Here is a 25,487-nt window from a genome sequence, read left to right as displayed (position 1 = left end):
AGGTCATAAGCATGTAAGCCCTAAATGGATATCATATCATCCACTTCTGAATATTTTGAATACTTTTTTGGTATGTAACCTTTATGAAGATATTTGAAAAATAAAGAAACTATTTTAAGTGCAGCAACTCTTGAACTTTTTACACACACACATACGCACGCACGCACGCACGCACGCACGCACGCACACGCACATACATGCACATACATATACACAGGCACTGCTCAAAAAAATTAAAAGGAACATTATGAAAACATATCCGATCTTAACAGGCAAAAATCTCATGCTTGATGTCTATACTGATATGGACAGGGTAATGTTATAGGAATGAAAGGATGGCACATCATTTGATGGAAATTAAAATTATCCACCTACAGAGGGCTGAATTCAAAGACATCCCGAAAATCAAAGTGAAAAAATTATGCAGCAAGCTAGTCCAATTTGCTGAAATTTCATTGCAACAACTCAAAATGGCCCTCAGTAGTTTGTATTGCCCACAAGTGCTTATATGCATGCCTGACATCAGGGAATGCTCCTAATGAGACGACGGATGGTGTCCTGGGGTATTTTCTCCCATATCTGGACCAGAGCATCACTGAGCTCCTGAACAGACTGAGGTGCAACCTGGCGGCACTGGATGGTTCGAAACAATGTCCCAGAGGTGTTCTTTTGGATTTAGGTTAGGTGAGTGTGGGGGCCATTCAATGGTATCAATTTCTTCATCCTCCGGGAACTGGCTGCATGCTCTCGCCACATGAGGACGGGCATTGTCGTGCACCAGGAGGAACCCAGGACCCACTGAACCAGTGTAGGGTCTGACAATGGGTCCAAGGATTTCATCCCGATACCTAATGGCAGTTAGGGTGTCATTGTGTAGCCTGTAGAGGTCTTTGCTCCCCTCCATGGATATGCCTCCCCAGTCCATCACTGACCCACCACCAAACTGGTCATGCTGAACGATGTTACAGGCAGCATAAAGTTCTCGGCGCCTTCTCCAGACCCTTTCACGTCTGTCACATACGCTCAGGGTGAACCTGCTCTCATCTGTGAAAAGCATTGGGGACCAGTGGCTGAACTGCAAATTCTGGTGTTCAATGGAAAATGCCAATCGAGCTCCACAGTATCCGGCAGTGAGCACAGAGCACACTAGAGGACGTTGGGCCCTCAGGCCACCCCCATGAAGTCTGTTTCTGATTGTTTGGTCAGACATTCACACCAGTGGCCTGCTGGAGGTCATTTTGTAGGGCTCTGGCAGTGCTTGTCCTGTTCCTCCTTGCACAAAGGCGCAGATACCGGTCCTGCTGATGGGTTAAGGACCTTCTACGGCTCTGTCCAGCTCTCCTAGAGTAACTGCCTGTCTCCTGCTATATATATATATATATATACTGCTCCTCAAAAAAGGAACACTTTTGAATTAGAACTCCTGGGATATTGATCTGGTCAGTTAAGTAGCAGACGGGTGTATACACGCATGCGCGCGGGAGTGACGTCATCGCCGATCCAGCAAAATCACAGCGCTGGAGCAGCGATACCCGGAAGACATGCCGAGTCAAGATGACATTTCGCTCGGCGTGGACCAGGTAAGTTTCTCTCACCTCGTTCCGAGGTAAGTATTTCATAATGAGCGAATATGCGGTGCATACTAGCTCATTACGGCTTTTGCCTTTCAGGTGAAATTTTTTTTTTTTTAAATAATCGCAAGTTTACAACCCATTTAAGGATTTAGAGAATATCTATAAAGAGTGGACCAAAATCCCCCCTGAGATGTGTGCAAACCTGGTAACCAACTACAAGAAAGGTTTTACCTATGTGCTTGCCAACAGGGGTTTCTCCACCAAGTCATGCTTGGGGATCAGATACTTATTTTACTCACTGAACTGCAACTCAATTTATAACATTTGTATTATTAATTTTTCTGTATTCGTGGTTGATATTCTATCATTTAAATACACCTATGATAAAATTATAAACCTTTAATTTCTTTGCAAGTGGGCAAACTTACACAATCTGCAGGGGATCAAATAATTATTTTCCCTAGTGTGTGTGTGTAATATATTTTATATATATATATATATATATATATATATATATATACACACACACATATATATATACATATATATACATACATACATATATATATATATATATATATATATATATATATATATATATATATACATACATACATACATACATATATATATATATATATATATATATATATATATATATATATATATATATATATATATATATATATATATACATACATACATATACACACATATACACACATATATATATATATATATATATATATATATATATATATATATATATATATATATATATATATATATATATATATATATATATATATACACACACACACACACACACACACACACACAGTATCTCACAAAAGTGAGTACACCCCTCACATTTTTGTAAATATTTTCATCTTTTCATGTGAAAATACTGAAGAAATTACACTTTACTACAATGCAAAGTAGCGAGTATAACAGTGTAAATTTGCTGTCCCCTCAAAATAACGCAACGCACAGCCATTATTGTCTAAACCGCTGGCAACAAAAGTGAGCACACCCATAAGTGAAAATTTCAAAAATGGGGCGTAAAGTGTTAATATTTTGTGCGACCACCATTATTTTTCAGCACTGCCTTAACCTTCTTGGGCATGGAGTTCACCAGAGCTTCACAGGTTGCCACTAGAGTCCTCTTCTACTCCTCCATGACAACATTACAGAGCTGGTGGATGTTAGAGACCTTGCGCTCCTCTACCTTCCATTTGAGGATGCCTCACAGATGGCTTAATAGGGTTTAGGTCTGGAGAGATTCTTGACCAGTAAATCACCTTTACCCTTAACTTGTTTAGCAAGCCAGTGGTCATCTTGGGGGTGTGTTTGGGGTCGTTATGTTGGAATACTGTCCTGCGGCCCAGTCTCCGGAGGGAGGGGGATCATGCTCTGCTTCAGTATGTCACAGTACATGTTGGCATTCAGATTTCCCTCAAACTGCAGCTCCCCAGTGCCAGCATCACTCATGCAGCCCCAGACCATGACATTCCCACCACCATTTTTGACTGTAGGCAAGACACACTTGCTTTTGTACTCCTCACCTGGTTGCCACCACACATGCTTAACACCATCTGAACCAAATAAGTTTATCTTGGTCTCATCAGACAACAGGACATGGTTCCAGTAATCCATGTCCTTAGTCTGCCTGTCATCAGCAAACTGTTTGCAGGCTTTCTTGTGCATCATCTCTAGAAAAGGGCTTACTTCTGGGACAACAGCCATGCAGACCAATTTGATGCAGTGTGCAGCGTATTATCTGAGCACTAACAGGCTGACCCCCACCCCTTCAACCTCTGCAGCAATGCTGGCAGCACTCTGGATATGATGCCGAGCACGTGCACTCAACTTCTTTGGTTGACCATGGCAATTTTTACATCCGTTTAAATATCCACTGACATCAGTTTAAAAAAAAAAATAAAAAAAAATAAATAAAGTGACTGAACTTCAAACACTTTATATACAGTGCTCATAAGTTTACATACCGTGGCAGAATTTATAATTTCTTGGCCATTTTTCAGAGAATATGAACAACACAAAAACATTTCTTTCACTCATGGTTAGTATTTGGCTAAAGCCATTATCAATCAACTGTGTTTACTCTTTAACCAATTAAGACCCAGACCATTATGCGGGTAAAAGGACCTGGCCCCTTTTTGCGATTCTGCACAGCGTCACTTTAACGGACAATTGCGCGGTCGTGCAACATGGCTCCCAAAGAAAATTGCCGTCCTTTTTCCCCCAAAAATTGAGCTTTCTTTTGGTAGTATTTGATCACCTCTACGGTTTTTATTGTTTGCGCTATAAACAAAAATATATTTTTAACTTTTTGCTATAATAAATATCCCCAAAAAATATATAAAACATTTTTTTTCCCTCAGTTTAGGCCAATACATATTCTTCCACTTATTTTTGTTAAAAAAAAAAAAAAATCGCAATGACACCATTGTCATTTTAACAGGAAAAAGGGCTATAAAAATGCGCCGATTACTGTGAAAATGACACTGGCAGTGAAGGGGTTAACCTGTAGGGGGCGCTAAAGGGGTTAAGTGTGTCCTAATGTGTGTTTCTTACTGTAGGGGGGCATGGCTGGACGTGTGACGTCACTGAACGTCGTTCCCCCTGACGGGGAACAGACGATTAGTGACAAGCCACAGAGAAGAACGGGAAGGTTTGTTTACACTCACCTCTCTCCATTCTTCAGCTCCCGTGATCCGATTGCGGGACCGCGGGCGCAGTCACGGAGCTTCGGAACGGGTCTCGAACGCAGCTTTGCCGGCGCGCTCACGACACACGGTTGGGTTTTTAAAGAGGGATGTACATGTACGCCGTTGTGCCCAGCCTCGCCATTCTGTCGATGTATATCGTTGTGCGGCGGTCCTTAAGTGGTTAAGGAAACTTAAATTATCATGCCTCATTATGCAACCATGCGAAATCTAGGCAAACATGCAACTAAGTGATCATGCATCCTTATGCGATTCAGCATTTTTCATGCGATCAAACATCTTATGCATTTTAAGCACTATTATTCGGACAAGTACCCTTGTGTGACCAAGGACTCGTGTGATCAAGCACCCCTGTGTGATCCAGCATCTTCATGCAATCAAGCATTTTTATGAGATTTTAGGCATTTCTGTGAAAACAAGCCTCTCTGTGTGACCAAGTTTTCTTAGGTAATCTAGGACTCATGTGATCAGGCAACCTGGAGGGTGGAGGGGTCTGTCTATGTGAGAAGTGACCTCAAAGCAAGCGTGAAAGAGGACCTGGTTGATGGAGAGTGTGATGAGGCTGAAGCATTATGGGTGGAACTGCATACAGATGTGCGTAGTTCAAAGTTAATCATTGGAGTTTGTTATAGACCACCCAATGTTAATGAGGAGGTGGAGACTCAGCTCCTTGCACAGATGGAAAGGGCTGCAAGGGCTGGGACGGTGATAATAATGGGGGATTTTAACTACCCAGAAGTTGACTGGAATAATGGCACTGCTGGGACAGTTAAACAAAAATTTTAAAACCTATTGCAGGACAATTTTATGGTGCAGTTTATTGAGGCCCCAACTAGGAATGATGCTCTGTTGGACCTGGTAATCTCAAACCATGCAGAGCTTATTACTAATGTTCAGATAAAGGAACACCTGGGTAGCAGTGATCATAACATGATTTCATTTAATGTTAACTATAAAGCAAGAAATACACACAGGAAAAATAAAAACACTTAATTTCAAGAGCAAATTTTCCAAGGATGAGGGCTGCTCTCCAGGACTTGGACTGGGAGGGAATATTGGCATCAATGGGCACAGAACAGAAATGGGAAAATGGGAAAAATAAAACCTATGTGGCTCACAGTGAAAGTTAAAAAAGCTATAAACAAAAAGAAAATGGCCTTTAAAAAATATAAAAATGAAGGAACACTAGTGTCGTTTAAATGTTACAAAGAATATAACAGGATATGTAAAAAGGAAATCAAGGATGCAAAAATTCAAAACGAACGACAGATTGCAAAAGATAGTAGGACAAACCCCAAAAAAATCTTCAAATATATTAATAGTAAAAAGGTCAGGTCTGAGCATGTAGGCTCCTTACAAAATAATCTAGAGTGGGTGACTGGGGACAAAGAGGAGGCAAATGTATTAAATGCTTTCTTCAGCTCTGTGTATACAATGGAGCATGGGGGAGCTCATGTCCATAATGGGGGTGGTAGTGACACAGCCCCAAATGATACACAATGGCTCAAAAGTGATATGGTCCAGAAATATTTAGACAGCATAAAGGTGGATAAAGCACCTGGACCAGACGGCATCCACCCACGGACCCACGGATCCTAAAAGAATTGAGCTCTGTAATTTCAAAGCCACTGTATCTAATATTTAGGGACTCATTAATGACAGGAATAGTACCACTGGATTGGTGCCTATATTTAAAAAGGGAACAAAGTCTTTACCAAGTAACTATAGACTTGTTAGTTTAACTTCTATAGTTGGGAAGATGCTGGAACTAATAAAAGACCACATGGATGAGTGCTTGCTGGAAACAAACTATTTAAGCAGCAGACAGCATGGATTCATGAAAGACAGAAGTTGTCAGACAAACCTGATTTCCTTTTATGAAGAGGTAAGTAAAACCCTGGACAGAGGCGTGGCTGTGAACGTGGTATATTTGGATTTTGCAAAAGCATTCGATACAGTTCCACACACACACGGCTCATGTGTAAGGTAAGGTCTACAGGATTGGATATATCAGTTTGTAAATGGATAGAAAACTGGCTGAAAGACAGAATTCAGAGTAGTGGTTAATGATTCTTACGCTGAATGGTCCAAGGTTATCAGCGGTGTACCCCAAGGTTCAGTCCTGGGACCCTTACTTTTCAATATATTTATAAATGATATTGGGTCTGAGATCAAAAGTAACATTTCTGTCTTTGCAGATGACACCAAGCTATGCAGTGGAATAACGTCCTTGCAGGATGTCTCCAATTTACAAGCCGACCTCAATGCTCTGTCTAATTGGGCGACTATGTGGCAGATGAGGTTTAATGTTGATAAATGTAAAGTTATGCACTTATGGACTAAGAATATGCATGCATCATGCATGCTAGGGGGAGTACAACTGGGGGGATCTGTAGTGGAGAAGGATCTGGGAGTTTTAGTTGATCATAAGCTCAATAATGGCATGCAATGCCAAGCTGCGGTTTCCAAAGCGAGCAAAGTCCTTTCTTGTATTAAGAGAGGTATGGACTCCAGAGAGAGAGAGAGAGAGAGAGAGAGAGAGAGAGAGAGAGAGAATTTTGCCCCTGTACAAATCATTAGTAAGACCTCATCTGGAATATGCAGTTCAAAAAGGATATCGGAGAACTGGAGAAAGTGCAGAGAAGGGCAACCAAAGTGATGAGAGGCACGGAGGAGCTCAGCTATGAGCAAAGATTAGAAGAACTGAATTTATTCACTCTTGAGAAGAGAAGAATAAGGGGAGATATGATCAACATGTACAAATATATAAGAGGTCCATACAGTGAACTTAGTGTTGAGTTATTCACTTTATGGTCAACACTGAGGACAAGGGGGTACTCTTTACGTCTAGAGGAAAAGAGATTTCATCTTCAAATATGGAAAGGTTTCTTCACAGCAAGAGCTGTGAAACTGTGGAACAGACTCCCTCCAGAGGTGGTTCTGGCTAGCTCAGTAGATTGCTTTAAGAAAGGCCTGGATTCTTTCCTAAATGTACATAATATAACTGAGTACTAAGATTTGTAGGTAAAGTTGATCCAGGGTAAATCCGATTGCCTCTCGGGGGATCAGGAAGGAATTTTTTCCCCTGCTGTAGCAAATTGGATTGTACGGTGTTTTTTATTTTGTTTGTTTATTTTGTTTGTGGTTGAACTGGATGGACTTGTGTCTTTTTTTAACCTGATTAACTATGCAACTATGTAACCTTGTGTGATCCAGCATCTTTATGCAATCAAGCCATTTTATGCGACTTCAGGCATTTCTGTGAAAACAAGCCTCTCTGTGTGACCAAGTATCCTTGGGTAATCAAGGATTCATGTGATCAGGCAACCTTGTGTGATCCAGAATCTTTTTGCAATCAAGCATTTTTATGCGACTTTAGGCTTTTGTATGTAAACAAGCCTCTCAGTGCGACTTAAGCACTTTAATGTGACCAAGCATCATGCGACTATGTAAAAACCATGTCAATCCATACAAACAGAAACATGCATCTTTATGTGATCAACAATAAACATGTTCTGTTACTTTTTACCCCACATGCATTTTGTACATTCCAAACTCATGTATTTTATGCAAACATGTGGACTGGTAAAGAGGAAGTTAACCTCTGCAGACGTGTGTTTCCGCAATCATGCGATATAGCTGCTGTGCATTAGCAATGTGCACCAGCAACTATGCATCCTAGAAGTTGTGCGTTTGGCTAGCCTGACGCCAACACCAGGATAAGGATCCTGTGGAGGTTTTTCTAGCAACCTATACTCCTCAGCTAGAGTTTTTAGGAGGAGAAAAAATACAGCTTATGCAGGTGCCCAACCAGTAGAAATAAACTGTAGCAGTAAAGGAGTGGGAATGTACAAACCTATGGGAATTTTTTTTTTAAACCCCAAGGAGGAGACAGAGGCTTTGGCCGTCTAGACTGAGGGTAAGTTATATGCAATATGCAATATGAATCATTGAAAAAGACTGCAGCTGTAACTCCATACCTTGTGAGGCTTCCGATGCCTCGTTAGACTGCACCTGTTCCCTGTCCTCTGACAGGGAACAGGTGCTCAGGACTTTATCCTCAGGACTTTAATCCCTTTGTTTGAGGATTTAGAGCAGGGAAAGGGGCACACTCTGGTTTCTGCTTTTTGTTAGGATGCTGTGAATATAGCAGTTAACCTCTTATAGACCAACAAATGCAGAGCAAAAAACATCCAAACAGACATATGCAGAGTGATTGCAATGTTGGGGGCTGATGGCTCAACCTGTGGGCTGCCTCAAGTCTCTACAGGGGAGGATGGTATCATTCAAGCATGATTAAGGCCACCAGATTCAGGTGGCGAGACCTTGGTGCCCTTTTATATTCCTGCCCCTGAACCTATTCTACAGGGAGACAAAGTCCCAAGCTAAAAGCAGAGGAACTTGACACAGGTGCATCAACAGCGGAACTTAGTCTGTGAAAAAACAATGGCTGCTAATCTGCACAGCTTGATGCCGAGTAGGCATCTTAGGTATGTCTGTATCCAACAAACAGGAGGTGCTTACGTGCCCCAAGCTGCTGTGTCCCTCTGGCTTTACAGATCTGACGTCTGGGCTTTTTGAAGGGCCTGCCCTGCGCCTGCACCATGAGCCGGCATGCACACGCACGCCAGTGGCAACCACATCCCCCTTCCCCCGCCTACCGGCTTCAAAAGCATGCGCGCAGGGAAATGGAGGAGATGGGGAGAGAGATCCGCCAAAAGGAGCGCCGTGGATCTCAGACTAAGAGGGGACCCCCCTCCACAACTGTGGCAGAGTCTGAAGCGGAGGAAGTGAGCAGCTCAACAGACCGGCTGACACTGAGCTTTCGTTCCTGTCTCTTTACTGCCTCTAGTGGGGCAAAACAGATAAGACATGCAGCTACTCATGGAAGATAGTCCTTAAGGTATTTACCTAGGATTGTCTTCACTTACCTTATCCCTGCTGCAGGATACTGCTGAGCACAGACAGACCCAATCTTCACCCATCACGGCGGGTTAAGTCAACAGACCTTCAGGGACCAGGCACCACTCGGAAATCCACTGCCCTGGACCTGTAGCGCATCCTGTCAGTAACTTTTGGTTTTTGGTATAACCAAAGCACTGGCACCCAGGATTCAGCTGTCCAAGGAGAGGCATTACAGGCAAAAACCTTGTGCTTCAGATACAAGGCCCCAGGTACCATCCACTTGGGCCTCAATGGCACTTTGGATGGATCTGGTCTTTATGGAGGCTTTTTAAATCCAGCATGGATCCCTCCAGTGGAGCTCCTCAGAGCACAGCTTTACTCGTGACCAACACCTTAGACACTGGCGAAAAGAACTGGAGGTGCTCCCAGTATGGGAGGGGTTATATAGGAAGGAAACTTCCTGTCTAATTGATTACACCAGTGTCCAGCAGCTGAAGGTGGAATATAACCCACATAGTAATTACTAGACTGTGTCCCGTGATGTACGATAAAGAAATATGTTTGGGGGTTCCAAGTAATTTCCTAGCAAGAAAAACTGCTTTAAATTTGTAAACACCAAATCTCAGAAAGAGGCTCGGTCCTTAAGTGGTTAAAGGTAACCATCCTCACCTGTGATCGGTTTGCTTGCAATTAGTGTGTGTGTGTGTATAAAAAGGTCAATGCGTTTCTGGACTCCCGATAGACCCTTGCATCTTTAATCCAGTGCTGCACTGACATTTCTGGATTCTGGGTCATGGGAAAAGCAAAGAATTGTCAAAGAATTTGCAGGAAAAGGTAGTTGAACATTATAAAACAGGAAAAGGAATATAAAAAAATATCCAAGGAATGGAGAATGCCAATCAGCAGTGTTCAAACTCTAATCAAGTGGAAAATGAGGGGTTCTGTTGAAACCAAACCACGGTCAGGTAGACCAACTAAGATTTCAGCCACAACTGCCAGGAAAATTGTTTGGGATGCAAAGAAAACCCACAAATAACTTCAGGTGAAATACAGGACTCTTTGAAAACATGTGGTGTGGCCGTTTCAAGATGCACAATAAAAAGAGGGACTTGAAGAAAGATGGGCTGCATGGTCGAGTCGCCAGAAGAAAGCCATTACTACACAAATGCCAAAAAATATCCCACCAACAATACGCCAAACAGCACAAAGACAAGCCTCAAACCTTCTGGCACCTTCTGACCAAAACTGAGCTTTTTGGCCACAACCATAAACGCTACATTTGGAGAGGAGTCAACAAGGCCTATGATGAAAGGTATGGAGGTGGATCGCTGAGGTTTTAGGGATGTGCGAGCTACAAAGGCACAGGAAATTTGGTCAAAATTGTTGGCAAGAGGAATGCCTCATGTTATCAAAAAATACTGGAGAAACATTTGCATTCATCTGCCAGGAAACTACATAAGGGACGTACATGGAAATTCCAACATGACAATGATCCAAAACACAAGGCCAAGTTGACCAGTCATTGGCTACAGCAGAATAAAGTGAAGGTTCCGGAGTGGCCACCTCAGTCTCCCGACCTCAATATCATTGAGCCACTCTGGGGAGATCTTAAAAACATGCAGTTCATGATAGACAGCCCAAGAATTTACAGGAACTGAGGCCTTTTGCCAAGAGGAATAGGCAGCTTTACCATCTGAGAAGATAAAGAGCCTCATCCACAAATACCTCAAAAGACCTCAAGCAGTCATTGATGTTAAAAGGGGGCAATACACAGTGGGCCAGATTCTCCAATAATCTGCGGCGGCCTCGCGCAAGCTATTTACACTACGCCGCCCCAACTTACTGGAGCAAGTGCCATATTTCTCAAGCACTTGCTCCGTAGTTTGCGGAGGCGTAGTGTAAAAGGCCCGGCGTATCCACGCGTATTTCAAAGGGGGCGGCTTATATTTAAATTAAGCGCGCCCCCGTTCCGATCGAACTGCGCATGCGCCGGGCTAAAAATAGCCCAGTGCGCATGCTCCAGTACTCGGCGGAAAACGTCAATGACGCCGACGTGTGCGTCATTGACGTAACATCGTATTCAAGAACGACTTAGGAAAACGACGTACCCGACGGGAAAAGACGACGCGGACCCGACGCCATACTTAACATGGCATACGTGGGACTGGCGTAAGGTTACCCCTCATATAGCAGGGGTAACCTTACGCTTACGCAAACGACGTAAGCGACGGTTACGTGACGCGATTTCGTTCGGGAATCGGCGTATCAGGCTCATTTGCATAAACGAATGAGACCTGAACGTAAACGCCACCTAGCGGCCAGCGGCGAATTACATTTAAGATCCGACAGTGTAAGTGACTTACACATGTCGGACCTTCAGCGTATCTATGCGAAAATTATTCTAGGAATCACTCGCATAGATACGCGGGTCAAAAAAGAGAGATACGACGGAGTTTCCCGAGATACTCCGTCGTAACTCTTCTGAGAATATGGCCCAGTATTAAGAACTGGGTTATGTAAACTTTTGATCAGGGTCATTTGGGTAGTTTATGTTGCCATTATGATTTAAAAAGAGAGTTGATTGGTAATAAATGGCTTCAGCCAAACACTAACCACGAGTAAAAGAAATGTTTTTGTGCCATCATTCATAGTTTCTGAAAAATGGCCAAGAAATCAAATTCTGCCAGGGTATGTAAACGTATGATTACAATTGTAGCTGGTTGTTAAAGAGGGGGCCAGGAAGCCAGCCAGTGCATCCTTAACAGCTGGTGGGTCTTCAGCTGTCAGTGGGGTTCCCTGCGGACAGCTAAATGTAAAAGAAAAAAATTGTCCGAAAAAAAAAAAAAAAAAAAAGTGAAAAGAAAGGCGTGAGGTCCCCCCCCCCCCGGTCCATACCAGGCCCTCTGGGTCTAGTATGGATTCAAAATCTATACCAGACACTTATCTGAGTATGCAGCCCGGCAGGACAGGACAGCGAGGGCCCCCCACCCCAAAGCACCTTGCCCCCAAGTTGACAGGGACAAGGGTCTTCTCCCGACAGGTTGCCAGGGTCTGTAGGTGGGGGGCTTTTCGGAAGCTAAAAAAAAAAAAAAAAAAAAAAGAAAACCCAAGAGCCAGTTATTGACAATTCCTTAATAGCTTGTCTTTTCCCAGTGGCATCACAGGGGGTGGGCGGGCTCTCCATGAGACGTCATCTGATGGCCATGCCCAATGGCTATATAACAGCTGGTGTGGCCTTGCTGAGTGGAACGTCATCACGCCCTGAATACGGAGATACGCAACCACGGAGCCTAGCAGGCAGGATAGGATCAGAGGAGACGCCGCATTTCCCCCATACTCATATGTACCGTGCCATTTTAACCAACTTAATTGTAAGTGCAACTTTATCTTTCTATTAAACCCGCTTTCAAACGGTATCACGCTATGGGGTCCTCCTTTGTTTCTCATTCCATGAGATTTTGAATCATCAACCTTTTGGAGCGAGTGCATTCGGGAATTGTTACCTCATCATACGTGCTTGGAGCCAGTCTATTCGGGAAGACTATAAACATCCCTGTGCCTCATTAGACCGCTGTAATGACAGTCATCCATATGTGGTGGTGTGGTCACGATTTGGGTGTCTTTTTTGGTGGAAGAAGATTTTCTTTCTACTCGCTTTATTTTGATGCTAATCACAATCTATGGACTTTTTTCTATTCACTTTATTTTGATGTGAATCACAGTTTATGGACTTTCATATTCCTAGTTTGGAACGTCTATGTCACAGTTGTTTGTTGTTCACATTTTTTATTAATATTTTGGATATTCATTTATTTTCCGTTATTTGGTTATATAATTGCTCACTTAGTGCTGTACCTCATTTTTATATATTGTTGGTTTACTTTGGGTATCTTAAGTAATTGGTACTGACAGCTCATTCCCTTTATCATTTTTGGGACTTCTTCACATTTTATATTTATTTATTCGTTAGCGCAGTGTTTTTTTTTTCCTTTTTGGAAAGATTTTTTTTTACTATATAACAGATGCCAGAGAGCAGACAACACAACAGAGGAAGATGGCAACAGAACAGTGGCTTTTTCATTTTTTTAGCGAGTAAGACGACGGTGGTGTGAAGACGGCGGCAGGAGGGGGAGAAGACAGCGGCAGGAGGGGGAGAAGACGGCGGCAGGAGGAGGAGAAGACGGCGGCAGGAGGGGGAGAAGAGAGGACAGCACTGGGAGAAAACACTGGGAGCTATTAATAAAAGGAACCTTGTTTTTTTTTTACATTTCACTGCCTTTTTGGTGAATGGGTAGGGGTAGAATGTACACAATACCCATTCACATGGGGGGGCAGGCAAGTTGAGGGCATGTGACCTGGTATGGTCTAGGAGAGGGGGGGCGCGCTCGCTCATCCCCTCCCTTTCCTTACCTGCCAGCTGCATGCTCGCTGTTTAAAAAAAAATGGCATTATTTCCGAAGAGCCTGGTATGGACCTGGGGAGGAGGGGATCCCACACCATTTTTTTCACAATTGTTTTTGTCGGCAATTTTTTTATTTTTACATTCAGCTGTCTGCTGATGACTCATCATTTGTTAAGGATGCGGCCCACCTCCTCAGCAACCAGCTATATACAGTGTGTTTAATGAGGAGAAAAACGGTTTAAAAACATATGTCAGCAGATCGGATGTAAGCGGATCGTCCGCCAACATCCATTTTTCGTTCTTTTTTTTACAAATGAAAAAAATAGGGGTTTCTTCCGTCATGAAAAACACAGCTTAGCGAAAACTGATGTCAGCGGATGATTATCCACCAATGAGGGGATAGAGATTTGAACTTTATTTTGTACTCCTTTGAAACCACCTATTGAACTCTCAGGTCTGTGACCCAGACAAACTATAGCAGAAGTCTGCCCCAGCTTAGGAGTGAGGGCACACCTTAAAGGAGTTCTCCCCCGTTGTTCCGATATCGCCGTCCCGGTCTCTTCCGCTTCCTGCGGGTCGGTGACTCACAGTGCGCTCAGCCTATCAGCGGCCGCAGCAATGTCCCGTCGCGGCCGCTGATAGGCTGAGGGACAACGGGGGATCGTAGGCAGGTAAGTGAAAGTTTATTTTGTATAGTTTTACAACCCGGGCACAGCGGGGGTTAAAAGTTTTAGGTCAGAGAACTCCTTTAATTGGGAAAAGGGCTTTAGGGAAGTCTTGGTGGGCTGTGTAGCCCAAGTCTTACATTAAAAGGCAGGGCTGAATTTGGGTTTTGAAACCTGGGTAGATCATTGAGGTGCTTAGTGTTTTGAAGAGGTAGAGGCGATTGAAGAAGTGGATTTTTGAATTTTCCACTGAAAAAAAGCTCTCCTGTGACATCTTTGATTAATTTGTCAAGTGCCTAACCAGACATCCTCCTTCAAAAGGGCATGTGTGTGAAGGTACAAAAGTTCAAGATTAAATCTGTCCATTGATGGTGGCCTCTTTTCATCATGGGGATTTCCTTCAAGGACATGTATTCACACCTTCCTATCTGAGAAGTTTGGTAACCAGGGTGCATTCAGCTAAGAGTCATAGAAGTGTTCTGAATGTTTACAGGATTATATACGAACATTCAAGGTGACTTTTAAACGTTTGCAGGACAGGGATATATTGTTCCCCATTTACTTTAACAGTGGCAACTTTAAATCAAAATTATTATACTAGTCTCAATTAAAGGATTACAATTTTGAAATGTCAAAAAGATAGATTTGGAGAGCAGCTACATGGTGTGCTAGTGATGGTTTCACTGGTAAAGTACAAATTTGCTTTAACTTTATTTTGCAGGTGGAGGTGTCATGTATTTCTATTTATTAGGAAAATGTAAAAGCCATGGGATATGAAGCCATGAAGGGATGTGTATTGTCAGTCAACAATTCTAATAAATATTTTAAGAGAAATCCAGATTCACAATTTCCAATTCAAATTTAATCCTTCATTACAAACATGTTCTCTAAATATTGGAGGCAGGAAATCTCCTCTCAGGATCTGGTACAAACAAATGATTTTTTTTCTCATTATCTGAAAGTGTTTTTTCACAATAATCTAATAACCTAAAACACAATGTTAGAAAATTATAATTTCTTTGGTTTTTGAGCACAAGCTGCCCAATGGCAAATCCAGATGATATTTTACACTTCCACTTTTTGCAATAACCGTTTTGATCTTCTTTCCTTTTGTAAGTGATATTTAGTTAGCCACAGCCTAATATGCAACTTTAGAAAACAGTGTATTATATTTTATAGATCCCCAGCAATATATAAGCAGACAGTAGTTCAATATTAATATATCAGAAGGCGATACTTACTCCTGGTGACCAAAACCCAGTTCTGGAAGATAAGGTAATTTTTTTATGCGAATAATGCTGTCATAAAGGGATGGCTGCAGACTCTGTGCTACAGCATTTGCTAGAATGACTGCAATCATCACTGGTAGGATGTGAGAAATCTGACCCGTCAGCTCAAAGACAATGACTGCTGTAGACACAGTATGTGTGACCGCTCCAGACAGTGCTGCGGCACCTGGTGAATTAAAAGAAAAATGAAGATGGCTGCATAGTAACGAAACAAGTAATGATGATGAAAACAGGGACCTACCAACAACTGCGTAACCACCTGGCACAATTCGATATGTACTCCCATCACTGTGAATACCATCTGGGAACCAAGCAGCCATGCTCTCGCCAACCAACCTGCCAAATGCAGCACCTGTGTAGGCAGAGAAATTAGATCATTATAATTTAAAAAGCATTTATGTAGATTGTTTGAGGTATTTGCTTTAAGTTCATCAACAATGTTGTAAGACTGGGGAGCTACTTGTTACACCTCTTGGTGCACAATGTCCTACTTAGATACTTTTCACAGCCTTCTGCAAAAATGAACAAGTGCAGCCCAATGCCGACAGGATTGCATTAGCCCTAAAGCCGATACATTACAGCACATAAAAAAAAAAAAATGCAGCGCTAAACCGCAGCCTTATCACAAACATAATTTACAGTATGAAACAATAAGAATGTCATTCTCCCAGGAGTTTGCATGTGCTACTGATTAATGTTGATGCAGTTAAAAAAAGACACTTTAATAAAAAAAAGGGATGTGCTGCTGTTCACAACACAGCAGAAAGAAAATGCTAATCATTGAGGCTTGGTTGCACAATGTGTCTACATTAACTTTAGTCCAAAGGAGAAAGTATGCTTGGATAACTGATAACAGACAACTAGATATGTATTACCAAGCGGGAAAACAAATTTGGTTCACTCACAAAGATGTTAAGGGGAGGCTATAACAAAAGTGCTAGTATCTATTTACCATTTCCCCCCAAAAAACATAGAAGTACAATAAAGAGGTTGTACACCTCTGAATTAAAAAAAAAAGAACAAAGCATATAATCATAGTGTGTACTTGCCTCAGTTCATGACACTTATGCCGCGTAGACACAATCGGACATTCCGACAACAAAACCATGGCCGGGCGAGCAGGTCAAGGAAGGAGAGAGCAGGGGGAGGGAGGAGCAGGTGTGGAGAGAGCCCGCAGAGGAAGGAGCAGGTGTGGAGAGAGCCCACAGTGGGAGGAACAGGTGTGGAGAGAGCCCACAGTGGGAGGACAGCAGGTGTGGAGAGAGCCCACAGTGGGAGGACAGCAGGTGTGGAGAAAGCCCACAGTGGGAGGAGCAGGTGTGGAGAGACCTTCTCTGGCATTGAGCTACCTATCTCACTGAAGCAGCTAGTGTGGCTCACTGGGGCTGCTGCAGCTACCAAAGTTTCTTTAGCAGTCCAAAAAAAATAAAAAATAGGTGGCTGCAGCAGCCCCAGTGAGCTCACACCAGCTGTGCTGCTGCTTCAGTAAGAGATAAGCTCAGTGCCAGAGAAAGTCTACTCCTACTCCAGACCTCTGACCCTGGCGTCTTCTGTTCTTGCAGTTCTGTATGGGGGGGGGGGATAAGAGTGGAAAGGAAGGGTTGAGGGAGAGAGAATAAGAGATATTAAGGGAGATTTCTAGGGGAAATCACTGAGCAGAGGGGATCTGCAGCTCTCATTGGCCCTCTTATGACTCATCACCCCCTCCCTTCCTGGCAAACTCTCACAAGAATGAGAGATAGAGAGCTGTGCATGATGTCAAGCCTAGGCTTTTTACCAGACAAGAAACAGGAAGTGGGCTGTATAAGGTATTTACTGGCAGAAAAAAATAAAAGTTTTGTAGAAGATTTACTAGAGGAAAAAAAAAAGACTGAAGGTCCACTTTAAGGCACCTCAGCTGAACCTCTCCTTGCTCTGAAGAAGCTTGTTTTCACAAACGAAAAATGTCAGCACAGCATCATTACCCCTGTGACGTCCATTCTTAGGCCAGATCCTGCAGACTCCCACACCTACGTTATCTACCTGCGGGCCGACACTGCACATACGAAGCTCTGGTGGACTATGTCCATGTGAATCCTGTCCATGAGGCATTAGGAGCCTTCAGCATGGCTGGGGAGTGGCGAGACTGCACTGACTTACTTTGTGTATACAGTCTATAGGACAACGACTCACCCGCATGTGTCGAAACAGTTAAGACAGCTCAAACAGGGAAACATTGATTTTGACATGTAATGTGACATGAGCTCCCAATGTCGGAGCGTTTGTCGTACAAGTGTGAACCCGGACTCATCTATGAATTTTCTATAACTTTAAAGCGGTATTTAGGTGGTTGTACAGTATATATATATATATATATATATATATATATATATATATATATATATATATATATATATTTTTTAATCAAATATGTCCTACTTTTTTCTGCTATGTGCAATAAAATTGCAGAGTGGCCCTGATCATCCTCTTCTGGAGTCACCTACTGGCGCTCCTGGATCCTCCTCTTCTCAGTGTCAAACCACAGGAGGTGGCTTTCTTGTGTGGCACACCTGTGGGCTCGATCCAAAGCCATGTTGCCTGTGTCCATAGACACACACAGGACAGCTCGGACCCAAACACCCACTCTCCCTCCATAGGTTTTGACTGACAGCAGCAAGAGCCAATAGCTCACATTGCCTCAGCAAAGCCAGTGAGAGCAGGGAGTCCGGCACAGAGCGAGGGCTCAGGTAAGTGTTTTTTACCTTAATGCACGGAATGCATTAGGGTAAAACATGTTTAGGCTTTAAATCCTCTTTAACCACTTCAGCCCCAGAAGAATTAACCCTCATTCCTGAACGGGACATTTTTTGCGATATGGTGCTGCATAGTCAAGCGACGCTGTACTCAAACAAAATTGACGTTTTTTTTACCACAGACAGAGCTTTCTTTTGGTGGTATTTGATCACTTCTGCGGTTTTTATTTCTTGCGCTATAAACAAAAAAGAGACGGACTATTTTGAAAAAAAAGCAATATTTTTTACTTTTTGCTATAATAAATATCCCCCAAAAATATATAAAAAACAACATTTCTTCCTCAGTTTAGGCCAATATGTATTCTTCATATTTTTTGTAGAATTTTTTTTGCAAGAAACGTATATGGATTGGTTTGCGCAAATGTTATAGCGTCTACAAAATAGGGCATAGATTTGGGAATTTTTATTATTTTTTGCAACTTTTTTTTATCTGGACTGCAACATTACGGCAGACAGATCGGACACTTGACACCATTTTGGGACCATTTATACAGCTCCTATGTCGCGCCTGCGTACAGCTACAGCAATTTGCACAGGAGTGGCATTCTGCCGGCAGACGGTTAGTTATTTTTTTTTTTTGCTAAATTAGCCGATAATAGAAAAACTTGCACACACTTGCGTTTTTTAAAATTTTTCACCTCTGAGCTTCTTATTCATACTGTACCCCTGGTCACGCTGCCCAACTCCAGGGACCTGATTGACAGGACCCTGCCAGAGTCTCCACTACTTGCAAGCTCCTATTTAGAACTACAATCTTATGTGCAGCCATTTCCTTCACCACACACACAGGGAGAGCAAGATGGACTCCATTGGTCCTGACAGGTGCACAAATCTGAAAATAGCAAATACACAGATTGTTTTTTGTAACTTAAAGGATAGGTTCACCTTTTGGAACATGTTACACCCGTATTTCGGGTACATCATTTAACATGTTTGAGCACAGCACGCACCCAGTTCCTAAAAGTGGGAAGGAGGGAAGGAGAGAAGGGGGATCCCCCCCGAACCTGCTGTTAGATTTAAATTTGGTGCAGATGTGTGGGTCCCACCCGCAAAGCCACGTCATTCATTCACAGCAATCTGTAAATGAATAAACCATGAGTCTCATCATCCACTGTGGCAGACATACGTGTAGTTTCATTGGACTGCAAGCATTCTGATCAGTCCATTCATGGTGCCTAGAGCTCTGAAACTGACAACCCATTTAGAGGTACAGACACAGAGCTGTAGTCAGTGTCTGCAAGAGTCTGACATTGAACCCAAGATCTACTGAAGATATTTCGGCTTTAATCATTTTACAAAGTTGTAAATGTGCAAATAAACATTATAGGGTGCATTCATTAGACACTGCAAAATTTGCTCTCTACAGTTGTGCTCATAAGTTTACATACCCTGGCAGAATTTATGATTTCTTGGCCATTATTCAGAGAATATGAATGAACACAAACATTTTCACTCATGTTTAGTGTTTGGCTGAAGCCATTTATCATCAATCAAATGTGTTTACTCTTTTTAAATCATAATGGCAACAGAAACTACCCAAATGACCCTGATCAAAAGTTTATATACCCTGGTGATTTTGGCCTGATAACATGCACACAAGTTGACACAAAGGGTGCCATTAAAAAGGTACCCATCTTCACCTGTGATCTGGTTGCTTACAATTAGTGTGTGTACATAAAAAGGTCAATGAATTTCTGTACTCCTGACAGAGCCTTGCATCTTTTATCCAGTGCTGCACTGACGATTCTGAGTCATGGTGAAAGCAAAAGAATTGTCTAAGGATCTGCGGGAAAAGGTAGTTGAACGGTATAAAACAGGAAAGGGATATAAAAAGATATCCAAGGAATCAAGAATGCCAATCAGCAACGTTCAAACTCTAAGCCCAGGTTCACACTGGGTACGATTTGCTTCGATTTGAGATGCGATTTCACATGTGAAATCGCATCTCAAATCGGCGGCATTTGCCGGCAATGACATCGTCCTAATCGGTGCGACGCCGCACCGATTTCAAAAAGTAGTTCCTGTTCTACTTTTTGCGATTTCGGGCCACGAGTTACATAGTCATCTGTGCAGAAACCTTCACAGATGTCTCTTAAATCGCGGCCGAAATCGGGACTGCCAGCGGGAGTGAAGCCGTGCGAGTTCAGCTGCACTCGCACGGCTTCACTCCCGCAGCCCAGTGTGAACCAGGGCTTAATCAGAAATGAGGCTCTTTATCTTCTCAGATGGTAAAGCTGCCCAATCCTTTTGGCAAAAAAGCCTCCAGTTCCTATAAATTCTTGGGCTGTCTTGCATGAACTGCACGTTTGAAACTGCTCAATGATAAAATGGCCAAGAAATCTTAAATTCTGCCAGGGTATGTAAACTTATGAGCACAACTGTATGTTGGCAGAGTTTTATGTCTTCGGGACATAGGGAATATAATGCATATGTTTTGGCGCTGCCCTAAATTTTTCAGGTTTGGGCAGGCAGTAGTGGACATGGTTAATCTGGCATTGAACTCTCAGAATCCCCCACTCCCTTGACTTGTATTCTGGGATGGCTGGATACTCCAGAGGAGGATGACCAGCTACCTGTGCCCATAAACCGTTTGCGATTTATAGCTAGGAAATTGATAGCCATGAAATGACTCTCTCCCGTACCAACAGTGGGCCAATAATTTGGAAAAGTTGACCTACCAGCACCATGGATGTCTGAATACATTTGAAAAAACGTGGGGAGTGTGGCTAAATACCCTGAGGCTCCCTTTACACCAAGGCAATTTCCAAATCGTGGCAAAAAAGTGGGACACGTTTGCGATTCCATTACTTGGGGTGCCTTAATGGCACCCCAATTGCCGTGCAATTTTGCCACAATAAATTATGCTGCAATCGCAGAAAAATCACAATGCGCAAAGCTCGTCACTCAAAAAGAAGCGGTTTGAAGTAATATGCACTGTACCTTAGTATGTTATTGAGCTTTTTTGTATACTGTGTTTTCTCCCTTTCAGGAATTGAAAAGCTTTTAAATATAAAGTTATCCGATTAACAGCTTTATGCCTTACAACTGGATTATATGCAGCTACATTCAGGCGATTGGTCATTGCCAAAAAAGAAAGGCTGAAGGAACATCCCCTATACAACTCTTCCCACTTTCCAATAGCCTCAGTTTTGAAGCATGCAAGAGATCATAAGACAGGTCATCATAACAGAGGTCTTGGACCTGTGCCCTGTAATGTACTCCAGGAAGTATTTTTTATTTTCAACTCACAAATCATATTTTCCTGACTGTAAAGTACAGAAGACAGGCTTCTTGAATTCTTACAATGGGAACGTCCAAAGGCGGTCTAACTAGGGGTGGGCAACATGACAAACCATGCCAATGCAGAGAACTCAGAACAGTCTATAGCACCTTACACCCGAAAACTGGCATCCAAAGAGGTTTAACGCTGTCAGAACTTGACAAACATGTGAATAAAAAGCCCAGGTGGCAGCTTTGGAATCAGATGTAATGAAAATGACATGTCTAATCCACATAGCTATGGTGGAACAAGACACAGGGAGACCCTTGTGAAACCCTTCTGGCAGAACAAACTGTGAAAAAGATTTGCAAAAATCAGCAGCAGCTTAAAACACTCACAGCCTGCACCACATCAAGGCGGTGTAGAAAAATTTCTATAGTATCTAGTACCACAGAAGTGCTCACTTGTGGCAACACTTTCCTCAAAAGAATACTGCTGTGTAAAACACTTAGCGAGAAAGTATTCTTTGGGTGATACTAACCATCACCCCCTAACCATGACGGGTTCAAGAAGTGGATGAACCTGAAAAGGTCTTTCACTGGTTTAAAGGGGTTGTAAAGGTTCATGTTTTTTCACCTTAATGCATCCTATGCATTAAGGCGAAAAAACATTCGCAATTGCAGGCCCCCAGCCCCCCTGTTTACTTACCTGAGCCCTCGAAAGTTCCACGTCGAGAACGCGCTCAATGTCGGCTGGGTCTTCTTGGCTGTTCTCGGCTCTTCATTGGATAGATTGATAGCAGCGCAGCCATTGGCTCACGCTGCTGTCAAACTCCAATGATGCGAGAGCCGGGGGCGGGGCAGAGTCCTGTAGTCAGTGGCTTATGGACACCGGCTACAGGACTTGGGAGAGCGCCCGCAAGCTAACCCCCATGGGAGAGAGCTTCCCAGAGGGGGTTAGCGGATATGGGGAGGAGCCGACACAGCTGCTGAGGGACCCCAGAAGATGTGGATCGGGGCCACTCTTTGCAAAACAAGCTGCACAGTGGAGGCAAGTATGACATGGGGTGAGTAGACTCTTTAGCACTAGAGTTATCCTCCTGACCCAAGGCCTTTTAGAGCGAGGCCTCCTCATCCAAATTGCCCACCCCCTTTCCTCAAAAGCCACATCAGTCTCAATAGTGAATTCAAAGGCTGAACTAGAAAGGCAGTTCAACACAATTACCTGGAGGAAACCTGGAAAGGGTCATCCATTTGAGGATAAGATACCTGGTCCCAGCACCGCAGTGCTAACACCCCATAGGGAGCTTAAGACTGAGTCTGAACTGCTGAGACCCTCAGGATCCTTGTTCCTGTGTCTCTGGTCTGCCACTCCTGCACAAAATTGTCTCCAAAAGGGGTACTCATCCACTGCTGTAGCAGAGTGGGGAGAGAAATTACTCACCTGTGGATAGCCACCCAAGATAGGAGCATCTCTGCTTTACTTTGCCCTTCACTACCAGGAAATGCTTCCAGGTCAGTGCCCAGTATCCAAAGAGGCAAATCAGAGTTTCACAGGAGCCAAAGCCAACTCCAAATCGAAGCAGTACAGGCACAGTATGCACCATATGCTGGATATGCACTGTGGCACCCCAGCCAAACAGGCCACTAAAATGCCATATGAAAAAGGCCAGAATGGTTCTACAGTGTCACCATAGGTGTGCCCCCAGAAATGACATTGTTCTGGACAGAGGGAACCAAAGCATCCCTGTCATGGTGGACCTACAGCAAATAAGTAGAAGAATCAAACCCACAAGTAGGGAACACAGAAGGGCACCCTGGGGCAATGTCTGTAGTGCTTCTGCCCTGCAATTACCCATCAGATGCAATAATATGGAAGGTTTACACCCTTTCCCGACTTGCACTCGCAGATGGGTATGCTTCAAAGGTTTTCAGAGTCTGGGCTCTGCGCCAGGGAGACCGCAACTTCTAACCTGTAGAGGACCCCATGTCTAGTCCATGCACTATATTGTGTGCCAAGGGGAGCACTTACAGCAGAATCAAGTGCAGAAGCAACTTTACAGGACAGCCCCTTGTCTTCAGTGCAGTGGGCTCCAGGTACAGTCCCCCAAAATTCATTTGTAGAATCGACAGATCTAGTAGTCGCAGAAGAACACCACTGTAGCCAAGGTTCAGTGAAGCTGAAAGAATATTCTAGATTAAAAAAGGCACAAAATACTCTTCTCAGCAAGAGAAGGCGTCCATCACCAAAGGACACTACCAAAAAAACGGAGGCTATAGCCTCTCTCTCTCTCTCTCTCTCTCTCTCTCTCTCTCAAAAAGTTCTTTATAATTAAAAAAAGTCAACTATACAGATGCCATAAATACTGAATATATATTTACTTCTATCTTGAAGGCAAATTCTGTATATGAAGAATGTAGACCAATTTGTGTAATTTATGTGATCAACAGTGCCTCTAAGAAAGGATTCATACCCCTTGAAATTTTCCACATTTTGTCATGTTACCACCAGAAACAAATATATTTTATTGGGATTTTATGTGATAGACCAACACAAAAAGTGGCACATAATTGCGAAGTGGAAGGAAAATGAAAAATGCTTTTCAATTCTCTTTTTATAATACCTGAAAAGTGTGGCATGTATTTGTATTCAGTCCAACCTTTTGCTGCAATTACAAGCTGTCTTTTTGGGGATGTCTCTACTAGAATTACACATCCAGAGAGTGAAATTTTTGCCCATTCTTATTTGCAAAATAGCTCAAGCTCTGGATGGAGAGCGTCTGAACAGCAATTTTCAAGTCTTGCCACAGATTCTTAACTGAATTTAGGTCTGGACTTTGACTGGGCCATTCTAACACATGAATATGCTTTGATCTAAACCAGGGATATGCTATTAGCGGATCTCCAGCTGTTTCAGAACTACAAGTCCCATGAGGCATAGCAAGACTTTGACAGCCACAAGCATGACACCCAGAGGCAGAGGCATGATGGGACTTGTAGTTCTGCAACAGCTGGAGGTCCACTAATTGCATATCCCTGATCTAAACCATTCCATTGTAGTTCTGGCTGTATGTTTAAGGTCCTTGTCCTGCTGGAAGGTGAACCTCCCTCCTAGTCTCAAGACTTTTGCAGACTAAAGCCTCGTACACACGATCTGATTTTCCGCAGACAAAGCGTCTGACTTTTGTTCGAAGGGCGTGTGCCTGGATTTTGTCTTGCATACAAACGGCACACAATTGTTGGCCAGCAAACACGAACATAGTGACGTACTACGTGGTTTTTCAGCTCTTTAGCGCCACCCTTTGGGCACCTTCTGCTAATGTTGTGTCTGGTGAGCATTGCTTCCAAGCATGCGTGTTTGTATTTTGGACTTTTGTCAGATGGACTTATGTACACACAATCGAAAAAATCCGACAACAGACCGTTGTCCACAGAAAATTTTAAAGCCTGTTATCCAACATTTGTCCGCAGAAAATCCGACAACAATTGTCCGATGGAGCGTACAAACGGTTGGATATTCCGCCAACAGGCTGTCAACACACAAATCCCGTCGGAAAATCCGATCGTGTGTGGGAGGCTTAACAGTTTTTCTTCCAAGATTGCCCTGTATTTGGTTCCATCCATCTTCCCATCAACTCTGACCAGCTTCCCTGTCTTTGCTGAAGAAAAGCCTCCCCACTACATGATACTGCTAACCCAATGTTTCCCAATGGGGATGGGGTGTTCAGGGTGATGTGCAGTGTTAGTTTTCCACCACACATAGCGTTTTGCTTTTAGTCCAAAAAGTTTAATTTTGGGCTCATCTGATCAGAGAACCTTCTTCCACATTTGCCGTGTCCTCCACGTGGCTTCTCACAAACTGCAAACTGGACTTTCTATGCCTTTCTTTGAACA

At 43.1% G+C, this 25,487-nt stretch overlaps 1 protein-coding gene across 4 annotated transcripts in view; it reads right to left on the bottom strand.

The window, feature by feature from the left end:
* Nucleotides 1–25,487, bottom strand: part of CLCN2 (chloride voltage-gated channel 2) — a 348,319-nt gene that overhangs the window by 101,088 nt on the left and 221,744 nt on the right. For all 4 annotated transcript variants that reach the window (XM_040349786.1, XM_040349785.1, XM_040349782.1 and 1 more), the window contains exons 14-15: nt 15,824–15,934; nt 15,535–15,748 (exon numbers count right to left, since the gene is read on the bottom strand). In XM_040349786.1, coding sequence (XP_040205720.1) covers nt 15,535–15,748; nt 15,824–15,934 — 325 coding nt within the window. The remainder of the gene's footprint in view (nt 1–15,534; nt 15,749–15,823; nt 15,935–25,487) is intronic.

This window comes from Rana temporaria, chromosome 4 (genome assembly GCF_905171775.1).
Source record: "Rana temporaria chromosome 4, aRanTem1.1, whole genome shotgun sequence".
NCBI classification, from domain to species: domain Eukaryota; kingdom Metazoa; phylum Chordata; class Amphibia; order Anura; family Ranidae; genus Rana; species Rana temporaria.
The sequence above is the reverse complement of the archived record's forward strand: the minus strand, read 5'-3'. Positions and strand labels throughout refer to the sequence as shown.